At 39.4% G+C, this 22,113-nt stretch overlaps 1 protein-coding gene across 4 annotated transcripts in view; it reads left to right on the forward strand.

Moving 5' to 3' along the window:
* Positions 1-21,262, forward strand: part of LOC120533876 (leucine-rich single-pass membrane protein 1-like) — a 61,032-nt gene extending 39,770 nt beyond the window's left edge. For 2 of the 4 annotated variants that reach the window (XM_039760950.1, XM_039760951.1), the window contains 2 exons: positions 4,286-4,462; positions 19,556-21,262. In XM_039760950.1, coding sequence (XP_039616884.1) covers positions 4,286-4,462; positions 19,556-19,734 — 356 coding nt within the window. In that variant the 3' untranslated portion in view covers positions 19,735-21,262. Of the gene's footprint in view, positions 1-3,506; positions 3,589-4,285; positions 4,463-18,354; positions 19,037-19,555 lie in introns of those variants that run through there. The other 2 variants (XR_005634638.1, XM_039760953.1) reach the window with 2 other exon arrangements.
* The last annotated feature ends 851 nt before the right edge of the window (positions 21,263-22,113 follow it).

A 22,113-nucleotide genomic window follows, 5' to 3' on the forward strand; every position in this document is an offset into this window, starting at 1 on the left:
CCATGATTTACAAATTATTTCTTCCCTGTTATGTATGATTTAAAGCAATGTAAAGCACTGTCTGAAAGACCAACCAAATATTGAATGCAGTTAATGAGAACACTATGATCTGTGGAGTCAGGGCAATTAATATCTCAAATAAAGAACAGTCAACATCACTTTTACAAATGCCTGCACCTGCTGGATGTCCTGTATTACAACAAACTTGTGGGAGCCTGCCATGTGAACCAGTTAGTTAAGCATAACAAGACTGAGGAATTTAACAAACCAATGCCCTTGAGTAGGTTAACTTGTATAACACAGTCTAGAAACATATTAGATAGATAGATAGATAGATAGATAGATAGATAGATAGATAGATAGATAGATAGATAGATAGATAGATAGATAGATAGATAGATAGATAGATAGATAGATAGATAGATAGATAGATAGATAGATACTTTATTAATCCCAAGAGGAAATTCACATAATCCAGCAGCAGTATACTGATACAAAAACAACAAAATTAAATTAAAAGCAGTAAAAAGTGTCCAGGGAGCGATTCCACATAAAAGAAAGTGGTAGAAATGATCAGTGAAATAGAGAATAATAGAGAAAAAAGGTAAAAAGATAAAGTCATACACAGTTTGCACCAATCAACATAAAGATAAATGGTATAAATATTTAGCATAACTATATCTTTTGAACTGTATATCTAAAAGTCCCAAAATAGTTTTAACAGATTAAAATTATTTGGCAACATCTATATTTAAAACAGCACCTTTTTCTTATACAGGACAAAATTATCCATAACAGATTAGTCAAGTTTATTTTTGCAGGTTTTACTGCCGTAATTTTTACAGACTTTGGAAAAATTGAGGATGCAAGTGGAGAAATTATTCTAATTAAAGTAGAGATATTTAATTTATAATTTTATATTAGTCACTGCAGTAATTGACAGCACTGGTGAAGCAAATTAAAAAAGAAAAGTTGGGGTCCTCTCATGAAAACTGGAAAGCACAACTCTGCTTACTTCTACCAATCCTCACATCTCATATACTTTTCTTGCCAATTAGGACTGATGAACTGCCTCTATTCTTCTGTTTAAAGAAAGAACGTTTTGATTGGCCTATGCTGTTTTCCTGAAATTGTAGGTTGAAAGGTGGAGGTGTATGCTTTTATGTAAACCTGTGATGACTGCTCAGATGCAAAGATACTCTTAAAGTACTGTTACTCAGAGTAGAAATTTATTATTTGATGTATATCATTTCACTATGCACAAAATTAGTGTCACTGCTCTTTAGCAACTAGTAGGGAAAATAACTGAAACAGAAAATACACTGTCTTCTGCTTGTTCCAAGAAAATTAAAACATCCTAGTCTGATGGAATTATGACCCATAAACCGACAGCAGATTGGAGTATAAGTTGAAATATTGTTCTATTGTTACTGCATGATCTCTAAGGCTTATAGACTGTGAACGCTGGCCCGGACACAGACAGACGGACATCATAATTTCACCACGCACCGTTTATTTATACTAATATTTACAAGTCCACCGTGCAGTCACACCCCAGTGCTTCCAGCACTGATCCCCCAAAGTCCAGGCCACACAGTCCTTTTGCCTTTCTCTCCTGGCTTCCTCCAGTCCTCACTCCAGCTCCGTCTTGCTTCCTCCCGACTCGCCAATGACTGGAGGCGGCTTATGGGAACCCGGACGGGCTCCAGCTGCTTCCCGGCACTCCTCCGTAGACACGCCCCAGTGTGGCGGAAGTGCCGGCCGCACACCCGGAAGCTGTCCGGGTTCCCATAAAAGGGGCCGCCTCCCTCCAGTATAATATGTACATCTGGAGACAGCTATGAGTGACTTTTGCTTAAAACTGTCTAGAAACAATTAGATGGCTCAATAACTGTCACATTTCTAAACCAATCCAATGTCTTATGAATGTGGTGCTCAAAGCAGAAGTGGTGATTTTGAACTGCAAAGATCAGAGGTGCTCTCATTAACCTGGTTCAACAGAGAGCAAGCTTCAGTTTACAATACACCATCTACAGTAGAAAAGTCTCCAAAAAACCTTATTAGACATATAATTATGTGTGGATGTACAGAGAACAATTTGCACATTGCAAAAATAAACATAACCTGAAGCAAGGGAAAAAACAGATTATACATTGAGTCACACTCACTTTGTTATCTCTCTATTGTAAAAAAAAATATTGGAAGGAGACAAGATTTGATTTTCTTGGAAACACACTTAAACGTCATGTGAGAAAGAGATTTTTAATACGTTCTAGATGACACATCATTGACAAAGCGAAGAAGAAAGAGCATGGATAAACATTCGAAAAAGTTGTTTTATTTATTAGAAATGTGTTGTGTTGTCATGATGTAAGTCCAAACACGGAATCAAAATTCAATGCGATCTTGAAAAAAAGTTAATTCCAAATATTGTTTTTGCTAAAGTTTTAAAGTAAAAGTGAAAATAATGCATATGTAACAAGTACCATGAAACTAACAATCTCTTTAAATTGTATATCCGGTAAACCAAACCCTGAGGTGGGTGAGTCAAAGCGAGCAGGGGGCAGAGCCCCCTAGTGTTTTGAAAAATACCATAACGGCACCAATGGCAAAGGCATTTGTTTTTTTAATGAGTCATTGTTATAACAATATGATCGATTGCTGGAGGTTAGAGGGGTGGTCATGGAAGTTGTGTATGATTACATCGTCACTGCAACCATATACATTTCCATGTCATTGGCAACACATTGTCCCTGATTGTGAATACACCTCTGAAATCGTCTAGCATTTTTCTTTTTAAACTTTTGACTTATGGCTTTGACTTATTTCTTTCTATTATGACTTTACCAGCCTTACCCGACTTACCAGCCTTTTGTGGCCCACCTTATTATTTCCCACTCCTGTGTTCTTCAGATTCACACTTTGTGCTGTCTCTTCCCTTGTAAGTTTTATTTTGGATTTTCTGTTTTGAACTTCTACAGTAGTTTTAATGTTCAGGATTTACTACTTTGGATTTTGCTAACTTGTTGGCTTTGCCTTCTTATTTTGCTATTTAGTCAATTATCTGCTGTGTTCTTTTATTTGCTTTTAAAATTTTGAATTTTTGGAGTTTTGTTTTAGAAGCTATTTTTTTTAAATTTTGGATTATTTTTTATTCTGTTTAATTTATATAGTTAAATAAAATAACTTTAAGGATTTTTTTTTTGCAGTTTTGTCCTTTTCCATTGAGGGATTAATCATAATGCCTTTAACTAGTGAATCACATACTAAAATGTGGAAATTAAGAGGAGCCACATTCACGGTGTAAGCCAAGAAGCAATTCTTCATACAAAGAGTTGTGGGAATTTGAAACAAATTATTGAGTCATGTTAATGATGTCAAAAGTGTGACACTTTTAAAAAGTTACGTCTTAATATAGTGGGGCAGTTAACAACTAGACAAACGACTAAGATATCTCTTTTTGCTAATAAATGTTTTTATGCTCTTATGTTATTGTTTATAAATAGACGTGAAGTAGACTGAAACTGCCGGACAGAGATTTTTCTGAAGAATTTGTGATGAGAAAAATATAATGTAGTTTTATACAGTGTAAGCCTTTCCTTTTCTTAAATTTTATCTGCCAACAAAGGGGTTGATTTTGTTTTTATATGATGCACTTCTTTTTACTCTAATTTACTGAGCCAGAGCGACAATATTCCTTTTCAGTAACCGTGTCTCTGTATTTAGGGCATTATTTAAAGATATTGATGACACAGCTTCTTCATGTTTAGAGAGGTACTTCACATGAATGAGTGGCACTGTGCCACATTAATTAAATGTGGCCCTTTCCAATAACTGCATGCCCAAGAATGATTAGCTATTCACAACATTAATGGTGAGTGCCCTGCATTTTTCTCTTTTCATACATTTTCTTTTTAAATACTGCCTCATTACAACAGCACATCTGCATGAAAAACCTGAAATAACAAATTTAATGGAACTCGAAGCAGCCTGCTGTCTTTTAAGTCACACAACATCTACATGTAGAGGAAGGGACATAGGACATAACACATTTTAGGTTAGTGTCTTCTTTTACAAAATCATTATGATGATCCAAAGTCAAGAAGTTTGCTCAGAATGAGCCAAAATATCTAACTGCTTTACAGTTTATAAAATGTTTGGCGCTCAAGTAGCAGGTAATGTAGAGCACAGGGACTTTTCAGTCATAACAAAACAAAAATAATTTGAATCTAATATTGCATATAGGTAATACAATAATAAACATTTTATTTTCTCTATTTTGTAGACTCATTTAAACAGCTGTCAAGGATGACCAAAGAAAATGAACATTCACCACTGTGTAAATCTGAAACTAGTGAAAAATGGCTCAGTTCCTCAAGATGTCTGTGCATACTACTCATAGTTCTTGCAGTTGCTTTGGTGGCCAGTCTTCTTTTGTCTTGTTATGCTGTCATTTTAATGGGTAAGAATCGAAACATCTGTTATGGCTGCTTTTGTAATGCTTGCTATTTCTATATCAGTATGTCACTTCAGGTAAAGAGAAGCAAAATAAGGGATACACTTCCAAAACACTACAAGTAATTTCCCTTCTTATTTAAATTTCCTTCACACCATCTTTCTCCAGATTACATAATTCACATACAGCTTTCACAAGTCTGGGTTGATAAGGGAGTCCATCTCCTTCATCTTTCACCCAGTCATCTTCCTGTTAGGTGGAGATTTTGTGAAATCAGAAATCACAGAGGTGCTAAATACATTAGACTGACCAACCACTGAAACAATATCATTTTTTTGGAAAAAAAGTAGCAAACAACATAACCACTGGAGAATGTTGTAAATATTTAGTGTAAATGTAGAAAAAAACTAAATAAAGATTTCCACAATGTTAATTAACAACAAATATGTCTTAATCTTATATATAAACATCTACGTGTGGAAGTGTGTGTGTGTGTGTGTGTGTGTCTGTACGGCCCGGAAGTGAGAGGTAAAGTTGGGGTAAGGGCTCTACCTCCAAAGATACGCAAGCGAGGCCAGCACATCAAAACAAAACCTCCAAAGAAAGTCACTCGCTTAACCACTAATACACAAGCGAGGCGAGCACTTTGACAAAATGAAACCTAAGAAGAAGGACAGTTACTTAGCCGCTAGTGCACAAACAATGCAAGCATGTCGGCGAAACAAATCCTCCTAGGAAAGAGATACCCAGAGTAGTTTCTTTCAATTACCTGACATCTCTACAGTTCAATTTTTTTTTCCTGACAATTTCAATAGTTTCTAGGACCCCGGGCTTTTTACAGCATGGGCTTACACAGCCAGTTATCTGATAATTTACTTTGTTTTATATACATTGTGATCCAATAAACTTCACAAAATACAAAATAAAGATTTGGGGACCGTCCCCGTATATTGTCGTCAGACAATGAGAAAAGAATTGATTCAGAGTCTTTGAAAAAGCACAATGAACCCTGAACTGTTTTCAAAATGGCGGTTATATAGTAAGAGAAAAACATTTGACAGGAAACGATTGGCAAGGTGGTGAGGTGGCAACAGGAATCGGAAGTGAGGTGTTTTGTGTGTGCCAGAAGTGGCGTCATCAAAGGTGGCCGGAAGTGGCGTCATCACGGCCATTTTGGCACCCGGAAGTTGTGGTATTAGATTTCTTCTTGTTTTCTTTTGATGAGAAAAGAGTTCAGGTAGGTACCACGTAACAAACCCTTATCTCGCGATGTTTTACTCACCTTTAGGCTCTTTGACTGCCTCCTAATCGCCCATGTGTGACAACATGTAAATGAGTGTGCCCTGCTAAATTAACTTGCAGATTCAGCATGAAATGTTATGATTCACATCCCATACCTGAGCATGGCACTTGTGAAATATGCACACTGTTCATGTGTGTTTGTGGTTTATCTTCTATGTTGCCAAAGATGGGTTTGCTTGGTTAACTCATGATTTCAGAATGGCCTTTGTCTAAGTTATTGTGGACATGATACAGGCCTGCAAAGGACTGGTCCTCTGTCTAGGGCTATTTACTATTTTGTAACTAGCGTTTAATATGTATATAAGCCAGAATAAATATTAGACGATGACAATGTATTTGTTGTTAATTAACACTGAAACAGTCCTGATGTTATGTTTAATAGCATAGAGGTGCACTTGTTAGTAATGCTTCTGTAAGGGTTTGAATCAGCTGCCTGGTCATGGTCCGTATGGAGTTTACATGTTCTCAATGTGTCTTCATGGAAGTTCCTCCAGCCACTCCGATTTTCCTCCCACATTCCAAAAGAAGTGCATTTTAGGTTAATTGGTGACTCTATATCGGCCCCAGTGTGAATATGAATGTAGGTGTGCCTGCGCATGAGCCCCCCATGGACTGTCCCTCTGTCCAGAATTGGTTTCTGCCTTTCAGCTGATGCTACCTGGTTAGGTTATGGGTTCTCATGACTCTGAATTAAGCTAAACCACTTTGAGAATGTTATGTCACATATGATTTGTTTAATACCATCACCAAACATCTTTTCTTAATTTTTAAAAATGCAACAAAATAAGACATTCATCTGCTAGTTTTTTCAGTCTTTATATTCAGCATCATTCCTGAGTATGAACAAATGTCCAAGGTAGTCCTATTTTGCAAAGGTTAATAATGTTATCTCATGTATAAACATAAAATTGTTTTACTTACTTGTTGAAAACATTTATAATTCATTTTTTCAAAGATTACCTTCCAGTATGTAACTGTAATGTTTCAAAATGTAAAATGATACAAAGTTAAACTTAGGAAATCTGGCTGTCTAGGTGCAGATTGTCTACACAATAAGGATGATGGGTTTTGGAATACATAACTGAAGTATTGGTCCTTTCTCCAGACCATCAGTTAATGAAAGAAGGTGGGAAGACATTGGTGGATTTATGTTCAAATATAGGATATTTTTCACATTGTTGAGTATTTCAGTATTTATATAATATTTGTTTAGACAAATTCAGGGTGTGACATTAGAATCAACATTCCTTTTGAGTAACCCAAAAGACTGAAGAACCCTGCAAATTTTGAAATGTGTGCTTCATTTGGATAAAGTATTTAATTATATGTGTGCTGGGAAACCATCTTTGTGAGACGCAACTGTCAAACTGAGGGTTGAAGGGAATTTGCTCTCCATAACTAGGAGATGAAAAATCTTCTACAGACAGAGCAGAGAGTAACTGCACCATAGGAAGGATTACAGCAGGGGTCATCAAATAGATTTAACAGATATCCCACATCACAAAACCCTCACACCTTTACAAGGACATACTTTATCATTCATTCTTGGACATTCTAATCACTTACTCCTTCACATCACACATTAAGTTAACTCAAATCTGTCAAAATGATGTCTGTTCAAGAGAGGGAATCATCAAGCATATGTGACAGTAGGGAATCCATTCCTGGACGGGTTTATCCATTGCCGGGAATTCAGGAATCCCGCATGTCATGACACAGTGCACGGGCATCTCACATGTGAACAGTTTTAGAACGAGCAACACCTATTTTTAATAAAACTACTGCAATATGTTGACACCAATAAAAGACTAATCTTATCTACAAGCAGTTCATGCTGTCATATAAGTACATGTATCTAGTTCAGGGGTGCCCACACTTTTTCGGCTTGCAAGCTACTTTTAAAATGACCAGGTCGAAATGATCTACCTACATTAAAAATGCTATATATATATATATATTGTGGAGGACTGCCGGCTTCTTACTCTGGCCCTCACCCCCAGGAGGAGCTCTCCCGACAGCATGATCGTGCCCCGAGTTCCAGCAAGGCCTCATGGACTATGTAGTGTTTATACACAGCCCTGCTGGATACCTTGGGGGCCACCGGGAGTCGCTGTAGTGGGGCTCGTGGGCTCTTATGTGCCCTATAACCTAGGAGTACGTCATGGTCACGTGACAGGAAGGAACAACGTGCTCCCGGGTTGAAGAAAAGGACTGTTTACCCTGACCAGGAAGGAATAAGGAACTGTGGACTGATTGGGCAGGAACACCTCTGGGTCAGGGTGTATAAAAGGATTATGGGAAAGCCCTGAGAGTGAGCTGAGCTGGGAGGTAGAGGAACGAAGTGTCTGGGTGAGGAGGAGAGAGTATAATTGTTGTTTATCTAGTTTATGAGTAGTGTGGAGGGTGCTTTGTGCACGTTATTGTTAATTAATAAAAAGTCTCAGACTTTTATCCAGTGTCTGGAGTGGTACCTGAGGGTTGAAGAGGTGGACAACAGCGTTATCTGCGACTATATATATATATATATATATATATATATATTGTGGAACGGGCCCAGGACAACACCCATTTATTCACCACAATTACTATATACAATATTTACAAGTTCAGTGCACGTCCTTTTATACCACCCCGGATGGGCTTCAGCTGCTTCCCGGCACTCCTCCTTGGACACGCCCCCGTGTGGCGGAAGAGCCGGCTGCGCACCCGGAAGCCCTCCAGGTGTCCCCATTCTTCTTCCCCCCCAGCACTTCCTTGTGTGGCGGAAGTGCTGGGCTCCAGGGTTCTTCAGGCACTGGGGCACCTCCTGGCGGTGGCCACGGGCCCCTACAGGGTTGGGCTTCCAAGCCCCTTACCCATGGCCACCAACAAAACCAGGGTGGTCGCCCCCTCGTGGTCGGGAGGAGGCACTAGCCCTCCTCTGGTCCCCTCGGGCATTCCCACTGCCAGCGAAGACCCGTCCGTCGGAGCGATGCATCCCGAGAGGGCGGCACGTCCCCGGAGTGGGTCCTACTCCGTACCCAGGGCCCACCATGGCACCCTGGGATGCAACTCTTTGGCACCCCTTCCGAGGCCTTCTTGCCCCTCTGGTCTGCACCGCTCTCGCCTCTACAGTCCCCGCCAGCCGGGGCACCATCCAGTCACTGGTGGAGAATCCTCCCACAGAGCAGCCTGTTCCAGGAAGGCAGGTCTCCAACGGGGCAGGTCCAACAGCTCGTCAGGGCTTCAGTCCTGTAAATAAACAAAATGGAGGGCCAGAAGTGCTGCCTGGACACCCGCACCGGACGTCCCTCCGGTCTCTACACCTGCAGCTCTCTCCCCGCCTATCGGTAGCCCCCGACTTGCCTGTTCCGTGCCTCCGCCATGGGTTCCATGCCCGTCCTTTCTTCGGTGTTGAGACTGCTCTCGCAGGCGGCTCCTCCACCCGCCCAGGATTCTCCCTCTGCCTTCGCAGAGGACGGCCCTTCACCGGACGTGCGCACCCAACGACACGCCCGTTCCTGTCGGAGGAACCGGCATACACATCTCGCCTCCTTCTTTCTCTCTTGGACGCTCTGACGGTCTGGGTTTGAGCACAGCGAAAGCTCAAATCCAGACCCGTCTGCGTCCATGCAGACCGACGGGAGATAGCCGCAGGCTAGGAGGGCAGGGCACTAGGACCCAGGGCACTCATCAGCCCTTGTCCTGCCAGCGCCTGCGATCTCGCTCTCCTCGCTCTGCAGGCAGCCTGCACTGCCGCGTCCACTGTCGGAGAATCACGTACTTGTTGCCGGTCATTATTATTATTATCACGGCTGTTTTCGGCGACTTCTCCCCTACAGCTGTACGGGGAGGGCAACACTCACCTTCCCCGCTGTACTCCTCCGGCCAAAGGCTCCAGCGTCGCACCGTTCCTCCACAGCCTGCGGCGTCCCAGATGACACGATCGCCGTCCCCCTCAGCTTCTCCACCTCAAGGGAGAGAGCACGTAGCACCTGTAATAAAGGCAACTCTGCGGGCCGAAGGGACTCCTCTGGCTCGCGCAGAGCCACTGGCGAAAACAGGGAGATAGACATCGGTGGGCTTACCTGTCCGTCAGTCGCACGCGTCACCTGCCTCCTGTGGGTCACTCCCTCTGGGCCAATCGAGTCTCTCTCGGGCACGAGACTGACATTCCTTGGTCCCGCCTCTATGCAGTCATTGGTGGGCACACAAGGCACACCAGCCAATCCTGTGCCTGTCAGCGGGTGGGACTTCCGGTCCGCGGCCATCTTGTCTCCAGCCTCCACGCCCAGCCACCTGTGACAATATATATACACAGTGATCCCTCGCTATATCGTGCTTCAACTTTCGCGGCTTCACTCCATTGCGGATTTTAATTGTAAGGATATCTAAATATATATCACAGATTTTTCGTTGGTTCACGGATTTTTGCGGACAATGGGTCTTTTAATTTAAAGTACATGCTTCCTCAGTTTGTTTGCCCAGCTGATTTCATACAAGGGACACTATTGGCAGATGGCTTAGAAGCTACCCAATCAGAGCATGTATTACGTATTAAATAAAACTCCTCAATGATATATGATGTGCTTCCTGCGCGGTGCTTGATTGTTTGCTTTTCTCTGCCTCTCTCACTCTCTCTTTGACATTCTCTGCGCCAGACAGAGGGGGTGTGAGCAGACGGGCTGTTTGCACAGAGGCTGTTTACCTATAGGATATGGACGCTACTCTAAAAATGCTGAAAGACTACCTTCACATTGCTCCTTTCTGTTGCGGCTGCTTTATCGCAGTGCTTCGGCATACTTAAAAGCTCAACAGCATGTATTGATTTTTTGATTGTTTGCTTTTCTGTCACACTCTCTCTCTCTGACATTCTCTTCTCCTGATGGCGCTCCTTTGAAGAGAAGATATGTTTGCATTCTTTTAATTGTGAGAAAGAACTGCCATCTCAGTCTTGTCATGGAGCACAGTTTAAACTTTTGACTAAAGGGTGTTATTTCATGTCTAGAGGGCTCTAATAATGTTAACAGTGTGGGAGAGTTTATAAGGGCTTAAAATATATAAAAATAACCATAACAAACATATGGTTTCTACTTTGCGGATTTTCACCTATCTCTATTTTACTGTCAAATAATGTAAAGAGTATGCGACACGTGTTTCACCCTTTACGTTGCGCCATGGCGTGTGATTCGTTTATTTGACAGCATGTAGATCGGGGTAATTACATTCATGGCATTCGTAGTCTGAATCACAATCTGATTGTATGGGTGCATGTGGGATGACCAGTGTGTTAGAAGGAAAGAGATCTCAGACTGGCCGCACTGTATGTCAATCAAGTGGCAAATGCCATAGGGAGGATATATGATAGACTAACGTTTAAAAAAAAATTTTTGAATGCAACACTATCTACCAGATCAGATACTGATACACTTGTTCTAAACAACGCCCGCTCTTGCCATTGCTCTGAAACACCGCCATTTCAGCTTTTACTGATGCATCCAGTTTCTTGTCATCATTCTGTGATGGCAAATTTCTTGGCACAGATAATGCAGAAGCAACAGACTGACGCATTGCCATTTCAATTTGCCGTTCAAAGCTGTTGTCTGACAGACGTCAATGAAGTCTGCCCTGTCCCGGCATTCGTGAGCTGCCGAGTGCAGACTCTTCCCAGTCCACTGTACTCAGTCTTAGTCAGAGCCAGGAGACTGACGACTGCTGCTGGTTGACTGAATCAATCTGCAAAACACTACATTGTGGGCCAAATAACCGTGCCACTTAATTATTTTCAACTATAACTGTTATTTCTTGATCGATTTTTACACTTTTACACGCCATATATACAAGCTTGGCCATTCCTGGTTTCCCAGGAATTACAGCAGATTCATTCCCGGAAATGCAGGAATGAAAAATGTTCGGGAATCCCATTCCCTATGTGACACTGAATTGTTTCCAGTGTTTCATTCCAAACAGGCAAGCTCAATCATTTAAATTAATATTTTTGTCATATGAAAATTCATAATGATTGTAGCTTTTCAGTTTTTCAATAGTTTCAGAATCATGAGGAAACTGTGATATTTTGGTTGCAACTACCCAAGTGTAACTTGCACTATCAGCCCTGATAAACAATGCAGTAACCACAAATACTCAGTGCTAAAATTTTGTATTTTAAAATCAGTCAAATTCTTTCTAGAAAATTGATTCTGTTCATCTGGACATAGTTTTTTTTTCCAATGCGTTTCATCGCTCCTCCAAGTGACTTCCTCAGTCTCCGTTGACTGCAGGTTTCTCCAACCTTATAAACAGTACCATGGCCTAATGACTGAACTAGCACCATTGACTATCAATGGGCCATGTGATCAATGATATGCAAATTGTCCATTGATCAATGGCCATGAGTACCATTCACAGAGAGTTAGGGAATAGCTGCAGTCACCGCATTGTAAGATGGTGAAAAATGTACCCTTAGGCCCCTTCCTCGGTTCAGAGATGGTTGTTCCTTTTTCACGTAAATGGCCTCTTTGACTCCTCACTCAAACCAATGTTCCTCCTTTTCCAGGATCTGCACATCTTCATTACTGAAAGAGTGACCACTGTCCTGTAGATGTAAATAGACTGAGGAGTCCTGGCCTGACGAGTTAGCTCTTCTGTGTTGTGCCATCCGCTTCGCCAGTGGTTGTTTGGTTTCCCCGATGTATGATTCACAGCAATCCTCTTGGAACTTAACTGCATAAACTATATTACTCTGTCTGTGCCGGGGCACCCGATCTTTGGGGTGGACCAGTTTTTGCCGTATCGTGTTTTGGGGTTTAAAAGGCACCGAGACCTGGTGTTTTGAAAAAATGCATCTCAGCTGTTCCGATACTACTGACACATAAGGGATCGCCAAAGGTGTTCGCTTATGCAGCGGTTGTCCTTTCTCTCTTATGGATTGCTTAGAGCATTCTTTAGGTGTCTTCCCTGCTTTGACAAAAGTCCAGCTGGGATAACCACATTTTCCTCTGCTTCCCTGGCCGCTGTGTCTGTGGGTATGGTGTTTGCTCTGTGTTGTAGAGTCCTGATGACACCTATTTTGTGCTCTAGCGGTAGCGTTTCTCAACCTTTAAGTATTTGCGACCCGTTTTCATAACAGTTTTATCACGCCCCCTAATGTTTTTTTAAAAGGAGCTCACTAATACCAATTTGTTCTTTTTTAATTAATGATATATCATAGATGCATATTTTATTATACCTACTTAACTTTTATCGACATTTATCTAACTCTGTATTTATTTTTCTAATATCAGAATGTAGTTTAAGTTAATTTGTTTTGGTTTCAATAGATGTATTTTTCATATTTTCGATTCTTGTTTTCTTTTTTTCACATCTTTATGCCCCCCTATGGGGGCCCGCCCCACAGATTGAGAACCACTGCTCTAGCGGAAGGTGAGAGTCAAACCTTAAATACTGATCCGTATGCGTTGGTTTACGGTACATATCAGCTTTCTAATGTCCCTCATTGCTGATGGAATTTTCACAATCTATTAAAGCTAGAAAGCCACTTGGATGAGTGATGAAATGTATCAAAAGAAAAAAAAAACAATGTCCAGATGAACAGAATCAACTTTCTAGAATTTCCTTACCTGGATTATTGAGCATGCATTGAGACAGTCAAATTCTTTGTTTAATTTATTGATATTCAATTATGCCATTAATAACCTCTCTGCTCAAACAAATTAAGATATGATGGTTACTTTGACTTCCTCCATCATTTACCTTTCTTAAGAGTTTGTTGTGAAGCAGCAACACAAAATGACGAAAAGGGTCAAAGGAATCTAAAAAGATCCCAATACCTGACCATGGCCTTCACTGGCCTTTCTAGAGACAGGCCTTATCTCAGACAGCCTAATCCCAAACTCATCAGGTACGCTTTGAAATGGAATTACAACTTTTTGAAGCTCAATGATATGCTTTAAATATTCACAGTACATACAGTGCCCTTCAAGGGACAGGATAAAACATCTAACCTTCATCTTGAGAAGAAGCACACAGTGATACAGCATGTTGCCACACCCAGCACATGATGAACCACCTCAGGATCCCAAATTAGGACCCGAGTGCAGCTGTGCAACTGGTGACACCTCAGCACCACACTAGTTTGAAAGGAGTGGAGCAGTGTGAGGTTTTGTTTTACAGTGGTTGGAGTGCTAATCCTGCCACCAAACCCCCAAGACCTCTCTACAAGTTGGAGGACCTGCATGCAGGGCTAGATGCAGGTTAACATTATACCCAGGATGGAGCAATTGCAGGTTAAGGGCCTTACTCAAGGGTCCAACAGAGTGGAATCACTTTTGACATTTACAGGATTTAAACCAGAAACATTCCAATTGCTGCTGCAATCATTAGCCTTAGAGCCACCACTATATCAGATAAAATCATCATCATCATCATCATCATCCATCCCGTTATATCCTAACACAGGGTCATGGGTGTCTGCTGGAGCCAGTCCCAGCCAACACAGGGCGCAATTCAGGAACAAACCCCGTGCAGTGCGCCAGCCCACCGCATGGCGCACACCCACACACTAGGGACAATTTAGGTTTACCAATACACCTAACCTGCATGTCTTTGGATTGTGGGAGGAAACCCACACAGACAAGGGGAGAACATGCAAACTCCACGCAGGAAGGACCCGGAAACCGAACCCAGTTCTCCTTACTGCGAGGCAGCAGCGCTACCACTGCGCCACCATGCCACCCTACCAGATGAGATATCTTTTAAAAGTAAAGAATTTATTTAAATAACAAAACGCTGCACAGAAATGATGAAAAAATAAGGCAAAAAACATTTACCATAAAAGACAATTTGAGGTAAACTAAAAGGCAAGTTCAAAATGCTAATCAAAAAGAAAATCAACAAATCAGAAGCAAAATTCAATAAACTAGTAATAGCCAAAGAAAACAATACTCAACAATATAAAAAGCACACCGCTATAATTGGTAAACTATGAGGGACTCCAGCCTAAAGTATAAAGGGTGATAGTGGTCCCTGAGCAGTGACAAAATGGTAGTCCTATCTTTTGGGGGCCCATCCATAGAAAACAATGAACATCAGTAATCAGCATAAGTAGACAATACATAAATACTAAACCATAATTAAACATAACAGTTTTAACACAAATGACACAATAAAAAAAACTGTGTGACAAATAGTAATTTAGAAGCAAGGAAAATAGATTTAAGTCAGGGAATAATCCGTGGCTGAAACATAACACAGATTCAGTGTATTGGATTAGTCTGAGGTTGGGTGGAGGAAGTACTGAGACACAGACGGAAACAATGGTTGAAGATCCTTAGAAGGACTGTGTATTAACTCTTTTCCAACAGGCATCTGGATTACTTTCCACTGTTGGTCTTGACAAATGACCAATGAAGTACTTAAACCTCTTCAGTGGAATTGTAGGTCTCCTCAGTGTGCTGTTTATCTGCTCCTTCTTTTTCAACTCCAACCGTATACACTCTTCAGTGCAGTTCTATTTATGCCACTCCAGTATATATGGTTCTCCATCTTGCATATATTCGCCTCGTTATTTCCACACAAATCAGAGTTGCAACAGTATTTATTAATGTTCATACAAAATAAATTTCCTATATAATGTGGGAAATCCACAGCTACAGTGAAATGAAGCTGAATTAACTTACTAATCATGCAATACAAATTGACCAGTAAGCACTAATATACAAAAACATTTTTTCTAAAAATACAAAAATTATCATTCTTTCCTGTAGTGGAGAAATGTAGAATGAGGCTGGTGTGAATTGGGTAGACGAGTATTTATCATGCACTGGATACACACAGCACAAGTTAAGTTATTGAAAGTATACAAAAATTCTTTTTATATGAAACCGAGCGATTGGCACAGATCAGCTGAGTGACAGATATCCCTTTTTACACCCTTTCCTCATAACCCCCTCAGCATTGCCACAGGGTTAGGGATGATAAAAACTTGCCAGATCTGCCCAAGTGAATGAATATTCAGGATTACAAAATCAAAATAAATTGAGTTGTTCATTTGTTTGAGTCTGGGTTGTGTTTGAATCCATTTTTTTTTTATAGTTTCTCTAAAATAACTTAAAAATAATTACGGTTAGTAATAGTATGGAGCTTTTTTTTTTTTTAAAGATTTCACTATATTCATGGAAAATAAAACATTTGTTCATTTTTCAAGTATACTATTGTAGCCAGTCTAATATGTTGGAGCTGTTGCTTTATGATTTCTATTTTTAAGATTAAACGCTGTTTTTGAAATTCAAAAATGTTTTTTAAGCTTAAAAGAATTTTATTTATATTTTACAGTAATTACATTTTTGGAATTGAAATATTATATATGACCTAAATATTTGCAATGCAGTTTAGTACCATTTGAACAAATGTCACTAGTAGGTTTCAATATGTCATCTGACATCCGAGAGTGATTATCAGCCTTCTCCCTTTAACACTCTGACATGTCTTAAACATAACACAGTATGGGCAGTTTACAGGTTTATTGAAGCTCTGGATTATGTTCAACTAATCTAAGAATGAAGCTTATGACCTGTGTAGTCTTAGGACGTAACACACTGTTCAGTAATGTAATCAGAGCACCTTACAAAAAAATCTTGCTTCTTTTTAGGGACTGTTAGTTACACTGATATTATCCATTTTCTTCTATTGCACGATGGAATAAGATCCACAAAAAATAACCTGATAAACCGTGCCAGTGAACCATTTTTATTTTTTGATACATTATTACTGAATATATGCATGACTTCTCCTTCTATCATTAAATGAAGGAAGCATGCAGCCTGATTCAGAACAGTTATTTATTGTTCATTTGAAAAAAGGCAGATATGTTTCTGAGATGAAAATCTTTCTTGGTAATGCTTAAAGATGAACACTAAAATAATTAAGCAAATTAACTGCATTGGAAAATGCTCATGGATTTATTTGTCCACTTTATTCTCTGCAGTTGAACTAAGTTGTTTAGAGAACTTAGCTTTTCTTGATCTGAGGATCGGCACAAAAAATAAATATGCAGAACACCTGAGCGGTTATTTCAGTAAAATATATGTTCATTGAGCTGTCCTCAAACCTCGGCACCTGACCGTAGGCATGGCTGTGCATCTGCTGAACACTAAACACTAAACCTCATATTTTAATAGTGTCCCCTGACTCTGATATGTCCATTCAAGAGAAAAGAAAGCTCATAATTAAAACTATTTTACCACCAGAATATCCATCCATTATCCAACTCACTATATCCTAGTGCAGGGTCACAGGGGTCTGCTAGAGCCAGTCCTAGCCAGCCCACCACAGGGCACACACACACACCCTCACACACTAGGGACAATTTAGGATCGCCAATGCACCTAACATGCATGTCTTTGGACTGTGGGAGGAAACCGGAGTACCCGGAGGAAACCCACGCAGACACGGGAAGAACATGCAAACTCCACGCAGGGAGGACCCGGGAAGCGAACTCAGGTCTCCTTAATGTGAGGCAGCAGCGCTACCACTGCACCACCAGAATAAAGCAAGGTTCATATGGCCAATTTTGCAGTGAAATAATTATGTTACTTATCACTTGGGACATGAAACAATATTTTATTAATCAGGAGTTTTCAACTAATAAAAATCAGTTAGCATAGTTGAATATTGAACTCTTCAGTATTTATGCATAAAATTTTCACTATGTAAATGGTGGGACCCTTTATTCCACATGCGTACTACTCAAATTAAAGATTACTGGCACGTGTGACAGGCTGTCAGGTGTCATCATGATAATGAACAAACACAGAGTTCAGTTTGTTTTTGACAACCTTATCCTGCTTTAGACTGATTGCTTACTAAACTGGCCTAGTATTGTGATAAACTACTAGATCCTCGATGGCTACTAGTTCCCACCTCTGTGATGCACAACGTGAGTCTGGAAAATGGGTGGAGGTAAAATCTCATTCTTTTATTCTCTGGAACCTAGCCAGTGTGGGTAATGCAAGACTAACATTGTCTAACTCATTTAATCTAGTTGAGGAGTAGAGTGGAGTGGGTTTGGTTGGACTAGAGGTTATTCCAGAAAAACGGCATAAAACAGAAACAACCCCAGAAAAGTACAGCATTTAATTGCAGGGAATCACTCACATGCAAAATAGCACGGGACAACTGACTGAACTCATACATACATACATACATACATATAGTAGTGTGAGGCTCAGCCCAGTTGTGTATCAGCAGGTCTCCTAATTTATGGACAGGCCACGGTGGATCTGCAAGGACAGTATGTTTTCAGGCTATAGCTTAAAATGGCAAAATGGCGTAAGTTGATAGACATTATTGTTGAGTGGTGAGAATGAACAAGGTTTGGTGGAAGGAAGAAAGGAAACCAGAGGTATAAGGTAATCAACAATGAGGTGGTAGTAAGGAAAGTTGGTTGTATTTTGGTGGGAAAGTACATAAGGCATCCTGCCATGGACATAGGTTGCAGCCCTTGTGATAAGTAGGCTAGGGGTATTGTATCTATTAATTTGATACTTTGTACTTTTTATGGTTTTCCCTTCCTTGTCATAGCTTCTTTGTTAATAAAATGCTTTATGTTTTTTCTGCAGTTTGGTTTTCTTGGTGTCAGTCTGAGTGTTTTTGCCTATTGCCTACAGATGAGTGGGAGAAACTGTACTACTGAGCTACACAGACATAGCAACAATGTGCAAAGCTCCACACAGGCAATGACTGGGCATGGGATTCAAATCCAGCATGCTGAATCTGCGAAGCAGCAGTATTAACTACCATGCCACCGTGCTGCTTTGTTAGGATAAAATGATGTCTTTAAATGTGCTCTGCTGGTTCAGAATGTATCTTGAGTCTTTTTCAGGATGTCTTTCTTTGTCAAACCTAATATACCAAGCATGACTTGATGTTATTCTGTATTGTCAAGGGTTTTTTTAGCTCATTAAAAAACTGTTTTTGTAAAAGAAATAACTAAATAAATTCTAAAGTTTCCTTGTTAAAAAGCAGTTTCAAAAATTGGGTGAATATTGAATGAATATCTAAAGTGAATGAAGGATTTATATCACGTGTATGATAAAAGTGTTATTTTTCATGAAAGTTGCCTGAATACAAAACCATAAGTCATTTTTTAACATTGTCAAACCCACTGAACCCACTTTTAAATTTAATTTAAAACTAGAAACGATAACTCAAATATAAATGTAATAAATTAAGATTCACTTCTTTTACCACAACTCTATTTATTAATTAATTTTCAGAAATGGTTGATTCATCGGTGGGCTGGTGCTCTGCTCAGGGTTTGTTTCCTGCCTTGTGCCCTGTGTTGGCTGGGATTGGCTCCAGCAGACCCCATGACCCTGTAGTTAGGATATAGCAGGTTGGATAATGGATGGATGGATGGTTGATTCATTAAATTGTTGTGAGAAAAATTTCAAACAAGGACAAATGGTCACAGGACAACCTCACACACATCCCCATTCAGCCATCCTGAGGCAAATTAGTCACCATATCACACACCAGGTAATTGGGAGGAAACCAAAGTACCTGACAAGATGCCACCCACTAAAGTAAAATGGAAAACTGAATGATCAAACTGTAGAGATATTATTCATCCATATTTTAACCAATCAAGAATTAAAACTGTAAAGTGTATAATTAAAAAAGGAAAATCTGTTTTTTTCTGAACTATAAATTATACAAGAATTCATTTTCACCCTATTATTCATGTCAATCTTAGGCTTAACTTTTTGTGGGAATTTCCATTTAAGAACTCATCAAATAATAAGTTAATTTCCTTTCCAGTGGAAACTACAGAGAAAATGGATATCCTGACCAGCACTGCTTCAGAAGAAAAATACCTTGCAGAATTATCAAGATGGAGAGATATAATTAAGGCATTCATTAACCAGTCAAGAGTTACACCATTGGCCGTGGCAGATTATAAAGAAACACCATTTTCTCATAATTTAACTGATGACTAAATGCAGCAGTGAAACTAAATGCAGATTAGCAATTATAAAGCGGACGCTATAGGTCTTGAATTATCCTTCTTTGAAAGTTGCTCTGCCTCCGCTGTGCTTTGGATTTATTGGGATTGAGATGGAGTCAGCAATTTCACAGGGAATGATTACCTTTATTAAAAATGACACTGAATAGCAGTATTAGAGTTACACTGAATGGGTCAGTGTGTGTCTGAAGACAGCCACTAGCCCTGTGCCTTACACTCAATACTGCCACGAAGAGAAGCTTTTTGACTCAAAACTGCAACAGCTATTATGAGTCAACAAAGGGCTTGCTCAATTCTCATTTGTTTTTAAGGAGAAATCCTTTTTTTTATTTAAATACATACAGAAAGCAATTCATAATATGTAGCATTTTCTGTCAAAAAAAGTAAAAGTTAACACTTAACAAACTGTGTTGAAATCCAAAAGCCTGTATTAATTCCACATTCATTGCAATTACATTGCATTTATTTTGTTGTTATCTAAAGTGAATTAAAATGTTAAAATTGTTTACATGATTTTGTAAAGTATAATTGTTAGATGTTTTGCTCACTTTTCATTGAACCAGAAACCTTAAGGGTTGCACTCCATCACCATGAGCACTGAGTCTTCTTTACTTCTTTACTTTAAAAAAGCTGGTATTGGATGCTGTCTCAGTATTGACATCATGCATGGACATAATGGTTTGCATTGCAAAAGTTTTCAATTCACCTCAAATGTCCAGCTTTATGATGAGGAGAAAAGCTCGTCAACATTGAAGAAATGAGTCTTGAATCTGGCCCTTATGAAAAAAATTAGACTGTTGAACAACATATTTAGGTTAATGAAGGACTTTCATTGCCAGAGAAACTCATGAGAAGCGAACCACGAAAAGAAAGACACTTGCCAAGCTGAGAAAAAAGTTTGGACAAACTGCACTCCACTTAATATTGGCATTGAAACTGCATTATGCTCTTAAACCCATTTGTGAAAGAAACTGATTTCATAAAAGGTATAGAAACAAAAAGCAGAGGATTTTCCACTTAAAAAAAAGTATTTTGTTTGCCTGATTAAAAGGAAATATTGATCTCAGTATTTGGGCAATAGTAGAAGGCGTCACAAAGTTTAGTCCAAAATATAGCAGAAATCATTTGTGCTCCAACCTGAAAATAAATTTAGTTTATTTGGAGCCTACTAAGAGCAGATAAAGAGAAAAGTACTGTAGACATCCCAAACTTCAAAAAGCATTGACAGGTCTGTCCTGTACACATTAATGCTTTGAGCGGGTCAATATTATTAAAAGGAGGTCCAAATCTCTCTTTACAGTATACACACAATTTCATATGATTTTGCCACAACATCCATGAGGAATTATAGCTAATCTAATCTAATCTAATCTAACAAACCAAACCAAAAGCTGGTTTATACTCAGATAAATGATCTAATTTATGTACCGATAATATATATGTAATATTATCTTGCCTGAAGAAGGGGCCTGAGTTGCCTCGAAAGCTTGCATATTGTAATCTTTTTAGTTAGCCAATAAAAGGTGTCATTTTGCTTGACTTTTCACTACATTCATACTGGCTAACACGGTACAACATCCTAGTACTATCTAGTATTTTGAAATTTCATTTTCTTTTTTCTCTACATCCTCAAGTTGGAATATGTACATTATGTAATGCTATCATAGTTATATATAACGATATTTTCTTTTTGTATAAATATGGTATCTTAAAAGCTGCCTAATTAGCAAATACGTACTGAATACAGTATGTCTCAGAATTCTAATAAATTATTAATGCAATGTTCTGTATGTTGGTGTTGTGTAGTTCATTTCCAGGAGTTTGCGCCACCACCATCTATTCAAAGCACCGTGATGTTCCAACAGTGATGGATAAAAAGCCAGAAGTCTGCATGACCATTATCATCAAGAGCGTCCATGAGAACCCTAAATACAAAGAGGACTGTTTCATTTATGGGGACTAGGCAGTCTCGTGGCCTGGAACCCCTGCAGATTTTATTTGGAGTTTTTTTTTTTTTGTTTTTCCTTTCCTACCTTGCCATCGGACCTTACTCTTTTTCTATGTTATCTAATGTCTTATTTTAATTTCTTATTTTGTCTTTTTATTTTTCTTCATTATGTAAAGCACTTTGAGCTACTTTTTTTGTATGAAAATGTGCTATATATATAAATGTTGTTGTTGTTGTTCAGGCCTTTTTTGGGGCTGACATGAGACTTGGTCAATCTACACACAGAACTTGTATGCATACATGCCAACATGTTTATGAAATTAAGTGTACTGACATTTAGTAAATGTGTGTTTCTGTAGATATCCCTTATGTGGAAACTGCCTCTGGTTTACAGCGGGGTTATTT

Source organism: Polypterus senegalus, chromosome 8 (assembly GCF_016835505.1).
Source record: "Polypterus senegalus isolate Bchr_013 chromosome 8, ASM1683550v1, whole genome shotgun sequence".
Lineage (NCBI taxonomy): Eukaryota > Metazoa > Chordata > Cladistia > Polypteriformes > Polypteridae > Polypterus > Polypterus senegalus.